Source organism: Lepidochelys olivacea, assembly GCF_965140295.1.
Source record: "Lepidochelys olivacea isolate rLepOli2 genome assembly, chromosome: 2".
NCBI lineage: Eukaryota > Metazoa > Chordata > Testudines > Cheloniidae > Lepidochelys > Lepidochelys olivacea.
The window spans coordinates 270,721,146-270,736,786 of NC_140412.1; the positions used below are offsets into that span (position 1 = coordinate 270,721,146).

At 48.0% G+C, this 15,641-nt stretch overlaps 1 protein-coding gene across 1 annotated transcript in view; it reads right to left on the reverse strand.

The window, feature by feature from the left end:
* The window catches only part of LOC311516942 (stonustoxin subunit alpha-like), a 50,135-nt gene that overhangs the window by 9,056 nt on the left and 25,438 nt on the right, over window positions 1-15,641 (reverse strand). The window contains exon 2 of the mRNA XM_084621386.1: window positions 6,529-6,660. Within this exon, the coding sequence (XP_084477512.1) occupies window positions 6,529-6,625 (97 nt within the window). The 5' untranslated portion in view covers window positions 6,626-6,660. The remainder of the gene's footprint in view (window positions 1-6,528; window positions 6,661-15,641) is intronic.

Below are 15,641 nucleotides of genomic sequence, written 5' to 3' on the forward strand. Positions count from 1 at the left end.
GTGAGGGAGATTCCCAAACCTCAGCCATTCTTTTTAGGTGACAGATCTGAAGAACTGTCCCAAATTGAGGTGTCATTAGAGGAGGTTTTGGAACAAATTGATAAACTAAACAGTAATAAATCTCCAGGACCTGATGGTATTCACCCAAGAGTTCTGAAGGAACTCAAATGTGAAATTGCAGGACTACTAACTGTAGTCTGTAACCTATCATTTAAATCAGCTTCTGTACCAAATGACTGGAGGAGAGCTAATGTGATGCCAGTTTTTAAAAAGGGCTCCAGAGGTGACCCTGGTAACTACAGGCCAATAAATGTCACTTCAGTACTGGGCAAATTGGGTGAAACTATCGTAAAGAACAAAATTGTCAGACGCATAGATGAACATAATTTGTTGGGAAATAGCTAACATGGTTTTTGTAAAGAGAAATCATGCCTCACCAATCTACTAGAATTCTCTGAGGGGGTCAACAAGCATGTGGACAGGGGGATCCAGTGGATATAGTGTACTTAGATTTTCAGAAAGCCTTTGACAAGGTCCCTTACCAAAGGCTCTTAAGCAAAATAAGCAGTTATGGGATAAGAGGGAAGGTTCTCTCATGGACTGGTAACTGGTTAAAAGATAGGAAACAAAGGGTAGGAATAAATGGTCAGTTTTCCAAATGGAGAGAGGTAAATAGTGGTGTCCCCCAGGGATCTGTACTGGGCCCAGTCCTATTTAACATATTCATAAACAATCTGAAAAAAGGGGTAAACAGTGTGGTGGCAAAATTTGCAGATGATACAAAACTACTCAAGATAGTTAAGTCCCAGGCAGACTGCGAAGAGCTACAAAAGGATCTCTCAAAACTGGGTGACTGGGCAACAAAATGGCAGATGAAATTTCATGTTGATAAATGCAAAATAATGCACATTGGAAAACATAATCCCAACTGTTCAGGAAGGACAGGCAGGGCAGAAAAGGTGGGGAGTAGCACTGTATGTAAGGGAGCAGTATGACTGCTCAGAGCTCCGGTACGAAACTGCAGAAAAACCTGAGTGTCTCTGGATTAAGTTTAGAAGTGTGTGCAACAAGAGTGATGTAGTGGTGGGAGTCTGCTATAGACCACCGGACCAGGGGGATGAGGTAGATGAGGCTTTCTTCCGGCAGCTCACGGAAGCTACTAGATCGCATGCCCTGATTCTCATGGGTGACTTTAATTTTCCTGATATCTGCTGGGAGAGCAATACAGCGGTGCATAGACAATCCAGGAAGTTTTTGGAAAGCGTAGGGGACAATTTCCTGGCGCAAGTGCTAGAGGAGCCAACTAGGGGAGGCGCTTTTCTTGACCTGCTGCTCACAAACCAGGTAGAATTAGTGGGGGAAGCAAAAGTGGATGGGAATCTGGGAGGCAGTGACCATGAGTTGGTTGAGTTCAGGATCCTGACGCAGGGAAGAAAGGTAAGCAGCAGGATACGGACCCTGGACTTCAGGAAAGCAGACTTCGACTCCCTCAGGGAACGGATGGCCAGGATCCCCTGGGGGACTTACTTGAAGGGGAAAGGAGTCCAGGAGAGCTGGCTGTATTTCAAGGAATCCCTGTTGAGGTTACAGGGACAAACCATCCCAATGAGTCGAAAGAATAGTAAATATGGCAGGCGACCAGCTTGGCTTAATGGTGAAATCCTAGCGGATCTTAAACATAAAAAAGAAGCTTACAAGAAGTGGAAGGTTGGACATATGACCAGGGAAGAGTATAAAAATATTGCTCGGGCATGTAGGAATGAAATCAGGAGGGCCAAATCGCACCTGGAGCTGCAGCTAGCCAGAGATGTCAAGAGTAACAAGAAGGGTTTCTTCAGGTATGTTGGCAACAAGAAGAAAGCCAAGGAAAGTGTGGGCCCCTTACTGAATAAGGGAGGCAACCTAGTGAGAGAGGATGTGGAAAAAGCTAATGTACTCAATACTTTTTTTGCCTCTGTCTTCACGAACAAGGTCAGCTCCCAGACTGCTGCGCTGGGCATCACAAAATGGGGAAGAGATGGCCAGCCCTCTGTGGAGATAGAGGTGGCTAGGGACTATTTAGAAAAGCTGGACGTGCACAAGTCCATGGGGCCGGACGAGTTGCATCCGAGAGTGCTGAAGGAATTGGCGGCTGTGATTGCAGAGCCATTGGCCATTATCTTTGAAAACTCGTGGCGAACCGGGGAAGTCCCAGATGACTGGAAAAAGGCTAATGTAGTGCCAATCTTTAAAAAAGGGAAGAAGGAGGATCCTGGGAACTACAGGCCAGTCAGCCTCACCTCAGTCCCTGGAAAAATCATGGAGCTGGTCCTCAAAGAATCAATCCTGAAGCACTTGCATGAGAGGAAAGTGATCAGGAACAGCCAGCATGGATCCACCAAGGGAAGGTCATGCCTGACTAATCTAATCGCCTTTTATGATGAGATTACTGGTTCTGTGGATGAAGGGAAAGCAGTGGATGTATTGTTTCTTGACTTTAGCAAAGCTTTTGACACGGTCTCCCACAGTATTCTTGTCAGCAAGTTAAGGAAGTATGGGCTGGATGAATGCACTATAAGGTGGGCAGAAAGCTGGCTAGATTGTCGGGCTCAACGGGTAGTGATCAATGGGTCCATGTCTAGTTGGCAGCCGGTATCAAGTGGAGTGCCCCAGGGGTCGGTCCTGGGGCCGGTTTTGTTCAATATCTTCATAAATGATCTGGAGGATGGTGTGAATTGCACTCTCAGCAAATTTGCGGATGATACTAAACTGGGAGGAGTGGTAGATACGCTGGAGGGGAGGGATAGGATACAGAGGGACCTAGACAAATTGGAGGATTGGGCCAAAAGAAATCTGATGAGGTTCAATAAGGATAAGTGCAGGGTCCTGCACTTAGGATGGAAGAACCCAATGCACAGCTACAGACTAGGGACCGAATGGCTAGGCAGCAGTTCTGCGGAAAAGGACCTAGGGGTGACAGTGGACGAGAAGCTGGATATGAGTCAGCAGTGTGCCCTTGTTGCCAAGAAGGCCAATGGCATTTTGGGATGTATAAGTAGGGGCATAGCGAGCAGATCGAGGGACGTGATCGTTCCCCTCTATTCGACATTGGTGAGGCCTCATCTGGAGTACTGTGTCCAGTTTTGGGCCCCACACTACAAGAAGGATGTGGATAAATTGGAGAGAGTCCAGCGAAGGGCATCAAAAATGATTAGGGGTCTGGAACGCATGACTTATGAGGAGAGGCTGAGGGAGCTGGGATTGTTTAGCCTGCAGAAGAGAAGAATGAGGGGGGATTTGATAGCTGCTTTCAACTACCTGAAAGGGGGTTCCAAAGAGGATGGCTCTAGACTGTTTTCAATGGTAGCAGATGACAGAACGAGGAGTAATGGTCTCAAGTTGCAGTGGGGGAGGTTTAGATTGGATATTGGGAAAAACTTTTTCACTAAGAGGGTGGTGAAACACTGGAATGCGTTACCAAGGGAGGTGGTAGAATCTCCTTCCTTAGAGGTTTTTAAGGTCAGGCTTGACAAAGCCCTGGCTGGGATGATTTAACTGGGAATTGGTCCTGCTTCGAGCAGGGGGTTGGACTAGATGACCTTCTGGGGTCCCTTCCAACCCTGATATTCTATGATTCTATGATTCTCTATGTATGAAATTAAGGGGTCTAAATTAGCTGTTACCACTCAAGAAAGAGATCTCGGAGTCAGTATGGATGTTGGATCATATTAAAGAAGTTCTGTATTAAAATCACAAATGAGTTTGATTCCCCAGAGTTTCAATTCCAGGGTATTACTAATTAAGAGGTCTCTTGGTTTTTGGTGCTGTTTCTCTCCCTCTCTGTGTGAAACCTGCAAGCTGCTAACTGTGTTAGTACATTCTAAGACAGAGTCTGTTCTCAAAGCAGTTCACAGAGAGAGAGACTCAAAGCAATACTCTAACAACAGAAACAGCACCCAGAGACTCCCCGCCCTTTTGTTGTATTAACCATTGTGATTAAAATAGAGATAGAGGATGTATGTGGATGGATGCTTGGTGTGGATAATAACTGAATGATCAGGGAGGTGCCAGCCTAAGAATCCAGTGTCCATCGGCTGAAGAAGGCGTCAAGTGGAAATAACCAGAGGACCCCCCGGAGGGCAGACTGGAATCCACCCAACAGCCTCAAGGATGGGAGAACCAAAGAACAAGATAACATCTTGGAGCCGTCAGGAATGTGCTATCTGCTGATTGATTCAGCAACAGCATGATGAAGCAATTCCCATAGACTGGCATAGGAAGAAATTCCTATAAAAATAGACTCTAAAAAGTGAGAATTTTGGGGTCTGATTCTGAAAACCAACTTCCAGGAGCATCAGATGAGCATCTGACAAGGCCCTGCTCCCTCCTCATGTCCAGGCCACCTGGCCAGTGACTTGGCATGAGCAACTCTAAGGCTGGTAACTATGATAACAACCTTGCAGAACCTGTGGGTGTGGGTGTGGGTGTGTGTTTGTATGAATGAATGTGAGAATAAATATGAGATTGAATGGAATGTTATAGCTATAACTAACTGCTTACTATGATTCTTTCTGTATTCACAATAAATGTGGTATTTTGCCTTTTTCCCTTTAATAAGATCCTGCTGGTTTTTATTTTATTGGTACAACATGGATAGTTCTCTGAAAACATCCACTTAATGTGCAGCGGCAGTCAAAAAAGCTAACAGAATGCTGGGAAGAATTAAGAAAGGGATAGATAATAAGCCACAAAATATCCTATTGCCTCTATATAAATCTATGGTTCGCCCACACCTTGAATACTGCGTGCAGATGTGGTCACCCTATCTCAAAAAGATATATTGGAATTGGAAAAGGTTCAGAAAAGGGCAACAAAAATGATTAGGGGTATAGAATGGCTTCTGTATGAGAGAGATTAATAAGACTGGGACTTTTCAGCTTGGAAAAGAGGCAACTAAGGGGGAATATGACAGAGGTCTAAAAAATCATGAGTGGTATAGATAAAGTAAATAAAGAAGTGTTATTTACTCCTTCTCATAATACAAGAACAAGGGGTCATCAAATGAAATTAATAGGTAGCAGGTTTAAAACAAACACAAGAAAGTATTTTTTCACGCAGCGCATTGTCAACCTCTGGAACTCCTTGCCAGAGGGTGTTGTGAAGGCCAATCCTATGATGGGGTTCAAAAGGGAGCTAGATAGATTCATGGAAGATAGGTCCATCAGTGACTATTAGCCAGGATGTGCAGAAAATGGTGTCCCTAGCCTCTGTTTGCCAGAAGTTGCGATTGGGTGACAGAGGATGGATCACTTGATGATAACCTGTCTGTTCATTCCCTTTGGGGGACCTGCCATTGGCCACTGTCAGAGGACAGGATACTGGGCTTGATGGACCTTTGGTCTGACCCAGTAGGGCCGGTCTTATGTTCTTGATACCATCATTGTAGGTTTTAAAGAACAGGTTAGACGAATACCTCTCAGAGATGGCCCTGGTGCACTTATTCCTGCCTCAATGCAGGTAGCTGGACTAGGTGTCCCCTTAAGGGCCCTTCCAGCCCTAAATTTCTATGATTCAGTGATGTCTGGTGGGGTGAGTTCCTCATGCTAATTATGTTGCTTTAAAATGTATTTCCTTTATCGAGTTTAAACTAGTTGTATTTTAATTTTGAGTGTCCCCTTGTTATCTTTCTATGAGAGAGTAAATAGGTACTTCCTATTTACCTTCTCTAGCCCTTTCCTATTTACCTTCTCTAGCCCATTCATTCTTCTGTATCCCTGTTTCACCTCCAGCTTATTCTTGTCTCTATATGAAATATTTTGTTTTGTCTTTTCCTGTGAAATTCTCCCCAGGTTTCTAGTCATTTTTATCATCATTGTCCAAACTGCCTCGATTTCTGTGATACCCTCTTTGTGATGGGACGGCCAGCACGGAGCACACATTCCAGGGGAGCGTGGCCCGTTGATTTATATAATGCCATTGGAATAGGTCTGGTGGCATTTTCCATGCTGTTCCTCGGGCACCCGAGCACCCTGTTCACGGCTTGGCCTGCCACTGGACACAGAGTGGGTGTTTTCACTGAGCTGTCCACAGCGATGCCAGGCCTTTTCCGGGAGCGGGGGACAGTTCATATGGGTCACAGTGATGCGTGTGAATAGCTGAAGTGTTTCCTTCTAATGGGTCCCCTCATGCCCCGAAGATCTGTGTGTAGAGAGGACCCTTCTCACCAGGACCTCACCTGTCCCATGTGGAAATGGGGGGATGAGCCAGCTCGGGGGCACTGTCCCCCTTTCCTAGGCCGACTGCCATGCGGGTGGGGCTGCAGAGATATCGCAGTGGCAGGGGAGTGGATGGAAAGTTTCTCCTTTCTCCTAGTGCAGCCAGTGCTGTAAGGAGGGTCAGCAGGACAGTACCCGGGCAGGTTTGGATGCCCTTTGTTTTTTCCCCAACTCAAATCCCAAACCCAAATGTTCCTAAAAGAAACAGGTGCCAAATGCTTCTTTTTTCTGAAACGCTAAGTTGGGCCCCGGGCTCCCCCCGGGTGACAATTACCTGGGATGAGGGAGTCACTGCGGCAGTCGTACAGCATCCCCAGCTGGAAAGGGCGGCCCAGAGCCGGCATCGCAATGGTGTCATCTGATCCGGCCATTGTTCCACACCCAGATGCTCTCTCCTCTGTCTGACCTGCAAGAAAGAACTGGGGTTACACTTAAGTTTCTGGGGAGCAGATTTAGAATCGAGTCACTGGCTTCAGTCTTCAGAGCTTTTTCTGAACATTGCCCTGGAAAGGAAATTTCTGAGAGTGAGCCGGTATCATCTCAGTAACACTTGCACAGGTGCAACATATTTGGGCCTCAGCACCTGCTTCTGGATGTTGGGGTCAACTCATGAATATGCAATTTGTAATAAGACGTTAACATGAAATGTTGGGTTAGAAATTGAATAGTAAAACTGAACCAAAGGCCTTGAGTTTTCAACCTGGCCGAAGTAACCTCTCTCTGAACTTTCTCCTAGCCAGAAAACCGAGTCCTGTGCCTACAAAACCGTGCCTTGAGTCTGTCTGTTATTCGGTCTTTTGGAAAAGACAGAGCTGTGAAAGAAAGACGGATCTTCTAGTCTCCACAGGGGACAGGAGAGGAAGAAAGTCACTCACAGATTTACCTCTCCCTTTTCTCGCCTCAGATTATGAATTCTCAGTTTTACATTTCAAAAGAATTGTTCCTTTTAGCAAGAATGGGAAATAATTATAATTTGATGCAATTTATGTCCTGATAGGGGGCTAAGCTGCAGCCCAGAAAGCCATAAATTCCTGCTGCCCAATGGCTAAGACAACACTGGCAACAGCTCTTACTGAACACAAGCCAGAGCTTCCCTCTAAATAAAACCATACACCTTGCAGGCAGTGATGAGCTGCCAAAATCTTAACAACGGGTTCCCTCCTCACCCCACGAGGGGGTTGTTGCCCACCCCCGCCTCCCGGGACTCCTGCCCCGTCCAACCCCCCCACACGTTCCTTGACGCCCCGCCCCCCAGGACCCCTGCCCCATCCATCCCCCTCCCTCGTTCCCTGACTGCCCCTAGAACCGGGCAGGAGGGTCTTGTGGGCCACCGTAGTGGGTGCCCACCCCGCCCCTAAGAGCCAGAGGCACCTGCCGGGGGGTGAGGTGGGGAGTCCCGGCGGTGCTTACCTGGGGCAGCTCCCAGGAAGCATCCAGCAGGTCCCTCTGGCTCCTAGGGGTGGGGGAGCATAGCTGGGGGGGAGCAGGGGGAGCGGCCGCTCCCCCCACTGATCACATCAAAAGTGGTGCCTTAGGCACCGACTCCCTGGGTGCTCCAGGGCTGGAGCACCCACGGGGAGAATTTGGTGGGTGCAGAGCACCCACCAGGAGCTCCCCACCCCACGCCCGGCCCCAGCTCACCTCCGTTCCGCCTCCTCCCCCGAACCCACCGCCCCGCTCTGCTTCTTCGCACCCCAGCCCTGGCTTCCCGTGAATCAGCTCTTCGGCGGGAAGCTGGGGAGGGCTGAGAAGCAGGCGGTGGCTTCCCGCTCAGGCCGAGGGTGGCGGAGGTGAGCTGGGGCGGGGAGCGGTTCCCCTGCACCCCCCCCACCCCGGGTTACCTGCTGCGGTGTGGGTGGCCCTCCTTGCACCCCCCTGGCTTCCCACGCGAACGGCTGATTCCCGGGTAGCCTGGGGGAGGGGGGGCGGACAAGCAGAGCAGGGCGGCGTGTTCAGGGGCGGAGGCAGAGCGGAGGTGAGCTGGGGTTGGGGGGGGGGGCGGGGAGCTGCCGGTGGGTGCTCTGCACCCACCAAATTTTCCCTGTGGATGCTCCAGGGCTGGAGCACCCATGGAGTCGGCGCCTAAGGTGCCACTCTTGGCCGGTTAAATTTAGAAGCCCTGTTAGAACTGGTTCTCCCCCGCGGAACAACCGGTTCTAAAAGGGCTTCTAAATTTAACAACTGGTTCTAGTGAACCGGTGTGAACTGGCTCCAACTCACCACTGCTTGCAGGCCTTGCACCGTGGAATAGAGCAGGAACATCTGCCAATAGATATAGCATAAGGAAATCTCCCTCTCCGAGACCATTCCCAGAGGAGAGTTAAAGGGAACGGCTCCATTTCATGTCTCTTACCTACACTTACAGAACCGCAAGCCACCCACCAACTGTCTTCCTGTTACACGTTTACCCCAGAATCCATCACACCAGCCTCCTCTTGATATGTGCCCTACAGAGGGTTGTTTTAAAGTTTAATCTCAGCGAATGTATGAACTCAGGCCTTGTCCTCCAGGTTATCTGATTTTTCCTGTATGATATTTTTATCTTCCTCTGTAGCAATGAGGCATTCCAAATTGTATCATCCACACATTTCATTAGCAAACTCCTTCTTTTTGGGCCAGGGTCATTAATGAGAGTTCTAAATAAACATTTTCCCAGTATTCAGAGTAACAGCCGTGTTAGTCTGTATTCGCAAAAAGAAAAGGAGTACTTGTGGCACCTTAGAGACTAACCAATTTATTTGAGCATGAGCTTTCGTGAGCTACAGCTCACTTCATCGGATGCATACCGTGGAAACTGCAGCAGACTTTATATACACACAGAGAATATGAAACAATACCTCCTCCCACCCCACTGTCCTGCTGGTAATAGCTTATTCCCAGTACTGATCCTTGAGGAACTCTGCTAGTAACCTGCCTCCAGCCCAACAGTTCCCCTTTCAGCACAACCTGCTGTTGACTCCACTTTAGCCAGATGATATTTTTCCCCTCAACAAACCCATAGGCAAGCTCTGGGCTCTGAAGGGAGGCCAGAAGTTCCATGGGGAGAGAACTATAATGATTTCCTATGTAATTAACCACTTGGACCAAATTCCTGAGTTCTGTAATGCCAGGCTCTAGTACTGGTGGAATCCTTTCGAGGCAAAAAGAAGTCTAACTTAACTTCCATGGGAATATTGCCAAATATTCTGTTCCAAATAACTGAAAGACAAACTGTGAATAAGGCCAAGGAACCAGAAAACTTACTGCTGTAAGTATCTTAGAAATCTAAAATCCTTTCCATGCTAGCAAACAAGAACAGGTTCTTAGAACTGCGAGATATCGGTTTTGCAGTAGCACCTAAAATGCTGTTAGAATCCTAGAATATCCGGGTTGGAAGGGCCCTCAGGAGGTCATCTAGTCCAACCCCCTGCTCAAAGCAGGACCAACGCCCAACTAAATCATCCCAGGCAGGGCTTTGTCAAGCCTGACCTTACAAACCTCTAAGGAAGGAGATTCCACCCCCTCCCTAGGGAACCCATTCCAGTGCGTCACTTCTGTAACTAGCACTGTATTTCTGCACCAATACTGTTGTATGCTTATGCTTTAAGGCTGATTTAACCATTCCTCAAGCCTACTAGTTAAAGTTAGTTGTTATCCAAATGCTTATAATTTCACCTTTTTATGTGCTATCTGCTTTAAACTGCGCCTTGTGTTATTTTACCTGCAGGGGACAGAAGGGTGTTAGAGCATTACTAGACTTCTGCCTTTCATTCTGCCTTTCAAATGAACTCAGGTTTAAACTGCATTAAAGGCCTACTTTCTGTACCTCCATTTCCCTCACACCTTCTTTGCCACTGCTCTTGCCTGTGTGTGTGTGTGTGTGTGTGTGTGAGTGAACGAGTGACAGGTAATCTCCATTTCACCTTCCTGTTCACAACCTGCTGCTCATGCTGTGAGTGACGAGAGAGACAAGAATAACCTCTCATAATTTTCACATCACTTCAACATTAGATTACCTGTGTATGTGTTCCAGTCTTGAAACGCCTCTTTCTAGATTTATCCTGATTACCCCTGTTCCACACTAGCAGAACTAACTCCAAAGAGACAGAGTGAAATTTTACCAATCAAATGCTGTTTGCCTTCTATTTCAAGAGGAACCTCAGGCTCTGACTGAAATTTATTTGTCTAACCCAAGCTCTGAGAGCGAGTTGCATCTCTAATGTGTATTAAACATTAGCATTGAGTTTATGGTGGTCACAATTTGAAAATGTGTTATCTTGAGTCTCGCAATCAGTTTTGAAAGCATTCCAAATGAGTTACCACTTGGCCTTAAAGCTTGGTTGGTTTAATGGAGCCAAGATTGGTTTGCCTTCCTGTTTTATGGACTTCCTCTGCTCAGTTTAAAGATTTTAGTATAACTCAACTATATATATAACTGTATTCGCAAAATGAAAAGGAGGACTTGTGGCACCTTAGAGACTAACCAATTTATTTGAGCATAAACTTTCGTGAGCTACAGCTCACTTCATCGGATGCATTTCTGTGTTGTTCTGTCAGTGTAGTCCCCATTTCCCTATTGTTTGTCCGTATAATCTCTGTCTGGTTTTGGGATTGTTCCTGTCTGCTGTATAATTAATTTTGCTGGGTGTAAACTAATTAAGGTGGTGGGATCTAATTGGTTACATAATCATGTTACAATATGTTAGGATTGGTTAGTTACATTTCAGTAAAATGATTGGTTAAGGTATAGCTAAGCGGAACTCAAGTTTTACTGTATAGTCTGCAGTCAGTCAGGAAGTGAGGGGGCGGAAATGGGAACAGGGAATGGGGGTGGGGAAATTGGAATCATGTTTGGCTAAAGCGGGAAATGGGAACAGGGACACAGGTAAGGCTCTGTGTTGCCAGAGCTGGGAAGGGGGACACTGAGGAAGGAAACTGGAATCATGCTTGCTGGAAGTTCACCCTAATAAACATCGAATTGTTTGCACCTTTGGACTTCGGGGATTGCTGCTCTCTGTTCATACGAGAAGGACCAGGGAAGTGAGTGGGTGAAGGAATAAGCCTCCTAACGGGCGCCCCCAATTGGGGTGCCCCAGAAAAATGGGTGTCCCTACCTGCTCTGCCCTACCCCCTCCATCACCGCCCATTGCTGCAGCCAGGGAGCAGGGTCAGGATGGGGGGAATCGCAAGCCCCTGCACCCTGACCGAGGTCCCTGTTGGGAGTGCCGGGCAGGCGGAGCGGGGTAAGCTCCCACGCCCTCACCCAGCTCCCTAACAGAAGCAGCGGGCAGGCAGAATGGGACAAGCCCCCATGCCCTGACCCCATTCCCTGGCTGGAGGGCCAGGCAGGCGGGCAGAGCTGGGAAAGCCCCCGACCATGCGGTGCAGCTGGAGTGCCAGGTGGGCAGGCAGAGTGGGGCAAGCTGGGGCCGGAGCAGAGCTGGGGATGGGGCTGGATGCTAAGCGGGTGGGCTGTGGCCCACCCGTGGCTACGTTCCTGCTTTGTGTGTTTTGGGGTGCTGGGTATAGGGGGTGTGGTGGGGGGGGCTGGTAGTGGGGGAGGTCGATGTGTGTCAGGTCACTGGGCGGGGGGCTCTGTGTGGGGCGCTGTGCAGTTGTGGTAGTGGGGCTCTGCAGGGGAGCTGGGCAGTGGGGGAGCTGTGGGGGGCACTGGGCACAGGGGTCTGTGGGTGGAAGGTGCTGGGCAGGGGGTGGTGTGCAGGGTGCTGGGCAGTTGTGGTGGGGAATCTGTGAGGGATCTCTGTGATGGGTTCCCCGGGGTGCAATCTGGAACTGGGGTGTCGCTATGTCCTCTGTCCCACCAGTCTGGGCTCCCTCGCGCTGTGTGATGCTGTGACAAGCTACAACCCTCTGGCAGGTCCTGCACTTATAGGACATTCACAGGCAGGGACACACCCCACTGAGTTACATGAATGCTTTGGCCAGCCACTCATGAACCAACAATAGAGAGACTCCAGCCAATTCCCCCCAGGTCCCCAGCCTTGCATCCCAGAGCTGTACCATCTTGCCCTGGGCAGAAGCCTGAGCAGTGTAAGTTTATTACCCAATCTGCCACTCTGAGCAGATTTCCCAAGCACTCAACCAAAACACACTGGTTTAGGTAAAGTATAAACCAGATTTATTACCTACAGAAAGATTGTAAGTGATTATAAGTAATAAGCATCCAGATCATTGGTTACCTAAGCCCTGGTCTACACTAGGAATTTAGGTCGAATTTAGCAGCATTAAATTGATGTAAACCCGCACCCGTCCACATGATGAAGCCCTTTTTTTTGACATAAAGGGCTCTTAAAATCTATTTCCTTCAATCAGGGTTAGGGTTAGGGATTTCCTTCAAATTTGCAATCTGAGTTCTATAAACAAGACAGGATTTCAATCGAGCAGTTTCTCACCTTGATAAATGGAACAAACAGGTTACAGATCTTCAGTACACAGGTTGGAATCCTCCTTTCTAGCCTGGGATCCCCGTCCAAAGCCTTTATCCACCAGACGTCCTTCCAGGTGTTGAGCTGTGGGGGAGTGAGGCTAAGTCACAATGTCACTTCTCCTCTTTTATAGCTTCTTCCAGCTTGCTGGATATGTCTATGCTGGTGACGTGGCTCAAGCAGTCGCCATTGGCTACATGCTCCCTCTGAGAAGTCTTCACTGTACACCAATTCTGTGCCAGTCCTTGTGGGTGTGGATTCCCTTTAATGAGCCATGAGCGTGTCTGACTTCCTTCTTGTTGCACCTGAGAGGCTGGTTGTAGGTGTGTCTAACTGCACAACACATTTCAGTAACATACACACACAGCGAAACTTCATAACTTCCCGTACAATGATAGCACATACCGTCCAACGGGATACTAATGTTCAACATATCAAGACGTTTAGCATGATACCTCACAAGGCATGCTTTGCACAAAACAGATCCTAATTAGATGACAGTGGGGAATATGGGGGTTCCACGGTGCTGCTTTCAGGCAGAGACTGCCACAGTCTCTGGGTGGAGGGGTGCTGGGCATAGCAGGGCTGGGGGGCACTGGGCAGGGTTCTCAGTGGGGGTGGCGCCGTGCCCTGGGCCTGTGGGCGGGGGGTGCTGGGCAGGGGTGGTGCTGTGCGGAGCCCTGTGCAGTTGTGGTGGGGGGATCTGTGGGGGTCTCTGGGTGGAGGGCTGCTGGGCATGGGAGCAGGGGTGCTGGATGGGGGTGTGGGGAAGGTGGCACAGGCCCACCCCCGGGGGGAAAGAGTGCGCTGTCAGTGCAGGGCCGGACGTGCCAGTATGCACCTGGCGGCTGCCAGTCTGTAAACGCTGCCCTTGCACTGGGCTGGGCATCGTGTGCCGGCGATGCCCTTCCGCCGTGTACAGTGGTCACACCGGACAGTCTCTACGCAAAAGACTAAATGGACACAAATCTGACATCAGGAATCATAACATTCAAAAACCAGTGGGAGAACACTTCCATCTCTTTGGTCACTCGATTACAGACCTAAAAGTGACAATTCTTCAATAAAAAAACTTCAAAAACGGACTCCAGCGAGAGACTGCTGAATTGGAATTAATTTGCAAACTGGATACAATTAACTTAGGCTTGAATAAAGACTGGGAGTGGATGGGTCATTACACAAAGTAAAACTATTCCCCCCTCCCCCCACACTGTTCCTCACACATTCTTGTCAACTGTTGGAAATGGCCCACCTTGATTATCACTACAAAAGGTTTCCTTCCCCCCCACTCTCCTGCTGGTAATAGCTCATCTTAAGTGATCACTCTTGTTACAGTGTGTATGCAAAAAGAAAAGGAGGACTTGTGGCACCTTAGAGACTAACCAATTTATTTGAGCATAAGCTTTTGTGAGCTACAGCTCACTTCATTGGCTCCTGTATTTTCCACTGAATGCATCCAATGAAGTGAGCTGTAGCTCATGAAAGCTTATGCTCAAATAAATTGCTTAGTCTCTAAGGTGCCACAAGTCCTCCTTTTCTTTTTCCCAAATTATATGTGCTCCCAATCCCATTGCAGCTCAGGTGGTAACCAATCAACACAAAGCACCACTCAATTCCAGATAATCCCTCAAGATGCAGTAACACAATACAAAGAACCGAATAATTATGTGGCCTGCAGTTACAACAAAGTTGTATCAGGTACTAGAATACTCCCACGCAACTATTTGTCCCAGACAGTCAATCACTGATCTGAGTTTATGTGATGGGGTCTTTATCCTATCAAGGTGGTGGTGGGAGGGGGAGGGGGACTTGTAGCCTATAGGTGTAGGTATTTGCTAGGTAAGGTCTAGGGATAAGTTAAGGCACTAATGCAATGAGCCTACCAGCCTCAAGGGCTGGAAGACAATAGTTTAGCTAAGCTAATCAAGGCATAGGGCCCCAAAAGCCTTAGCATAAGCAACTAACCAGTAAGTGACCCTATATCATAAGTTATCATAAGGTAGCAATGGCCCAAGATAGCCCAAGACAGAACGCTGTAATCGCCAAGTCTGACTAAACTGCTGCCAGGTTACCACAAGATGCCAGCTGAAATCAGCGTTATATATTTTAGGTTAGGAACACCAGCAGATGTCCAACCACAAGAATGTCACAGTAACTAATTGACATAAATAAGCTTGAGGTAAAAGGCCTAATAAGCTATGGGAGAAGGGCATCCCGACATCAGTAGGGTGCGGAAATACAGCTAAGGAAAAGGGGCTGCAACCCCTACAGACTATGCACTAAGCATAGCAAGCATCAGCATAACCCTTTACAAAAGTTGTCTCCTGGCCTGCATGCCTTGGGAGGTGCCAACCACTGGTGGTGATGACGATGGTGAGGATACTGACTAACACTCTCTCTGCCTCCTTTGCTGGGCGGGAGGGTTTGAATTTTTATTGATTGTTCCAGTAAAACTATTGCAGAGTCCAAAGGTTTTTCTGAAGTGTGCACATCAGGGTTCCGAAATCAATAGTAATGCCAACAGCTCTGGACCTGGTTGTGGGACTAGACCCAGTCAAAGCACAGAGTGTTAAATGAGAATTCTTTAGTAATTAATATAATTAAAACACAATCAGTAGATCAGGCACCCAAACGGGGACCCCAAGGCATGCAAGGGGAGATCCCCTTCCTGTGGCCAAAAGCCCAGGATGGATTCAGCTCCCCTTAGAAAAATCGGAGATAAAAACAATTTGGACTTCTCAGTTGGAGACCAGATACAGTGATAACCCTGCAGCTTTTTGGAATATGAGAATTCCTCTTTTGCTTTGCTTTTGTTCCTCTTTTTTGTTTCTCGCCTGTTTACTATATTCCTTCTGATTTGATCTTGCTGGACCAACTCTGTGATTAATTCTTGTGGGGCAATAGTAATCTATTATTGACGGGTTGTTTTGCTATTTGTAATTCCACAAGAAGGAAATTAGCC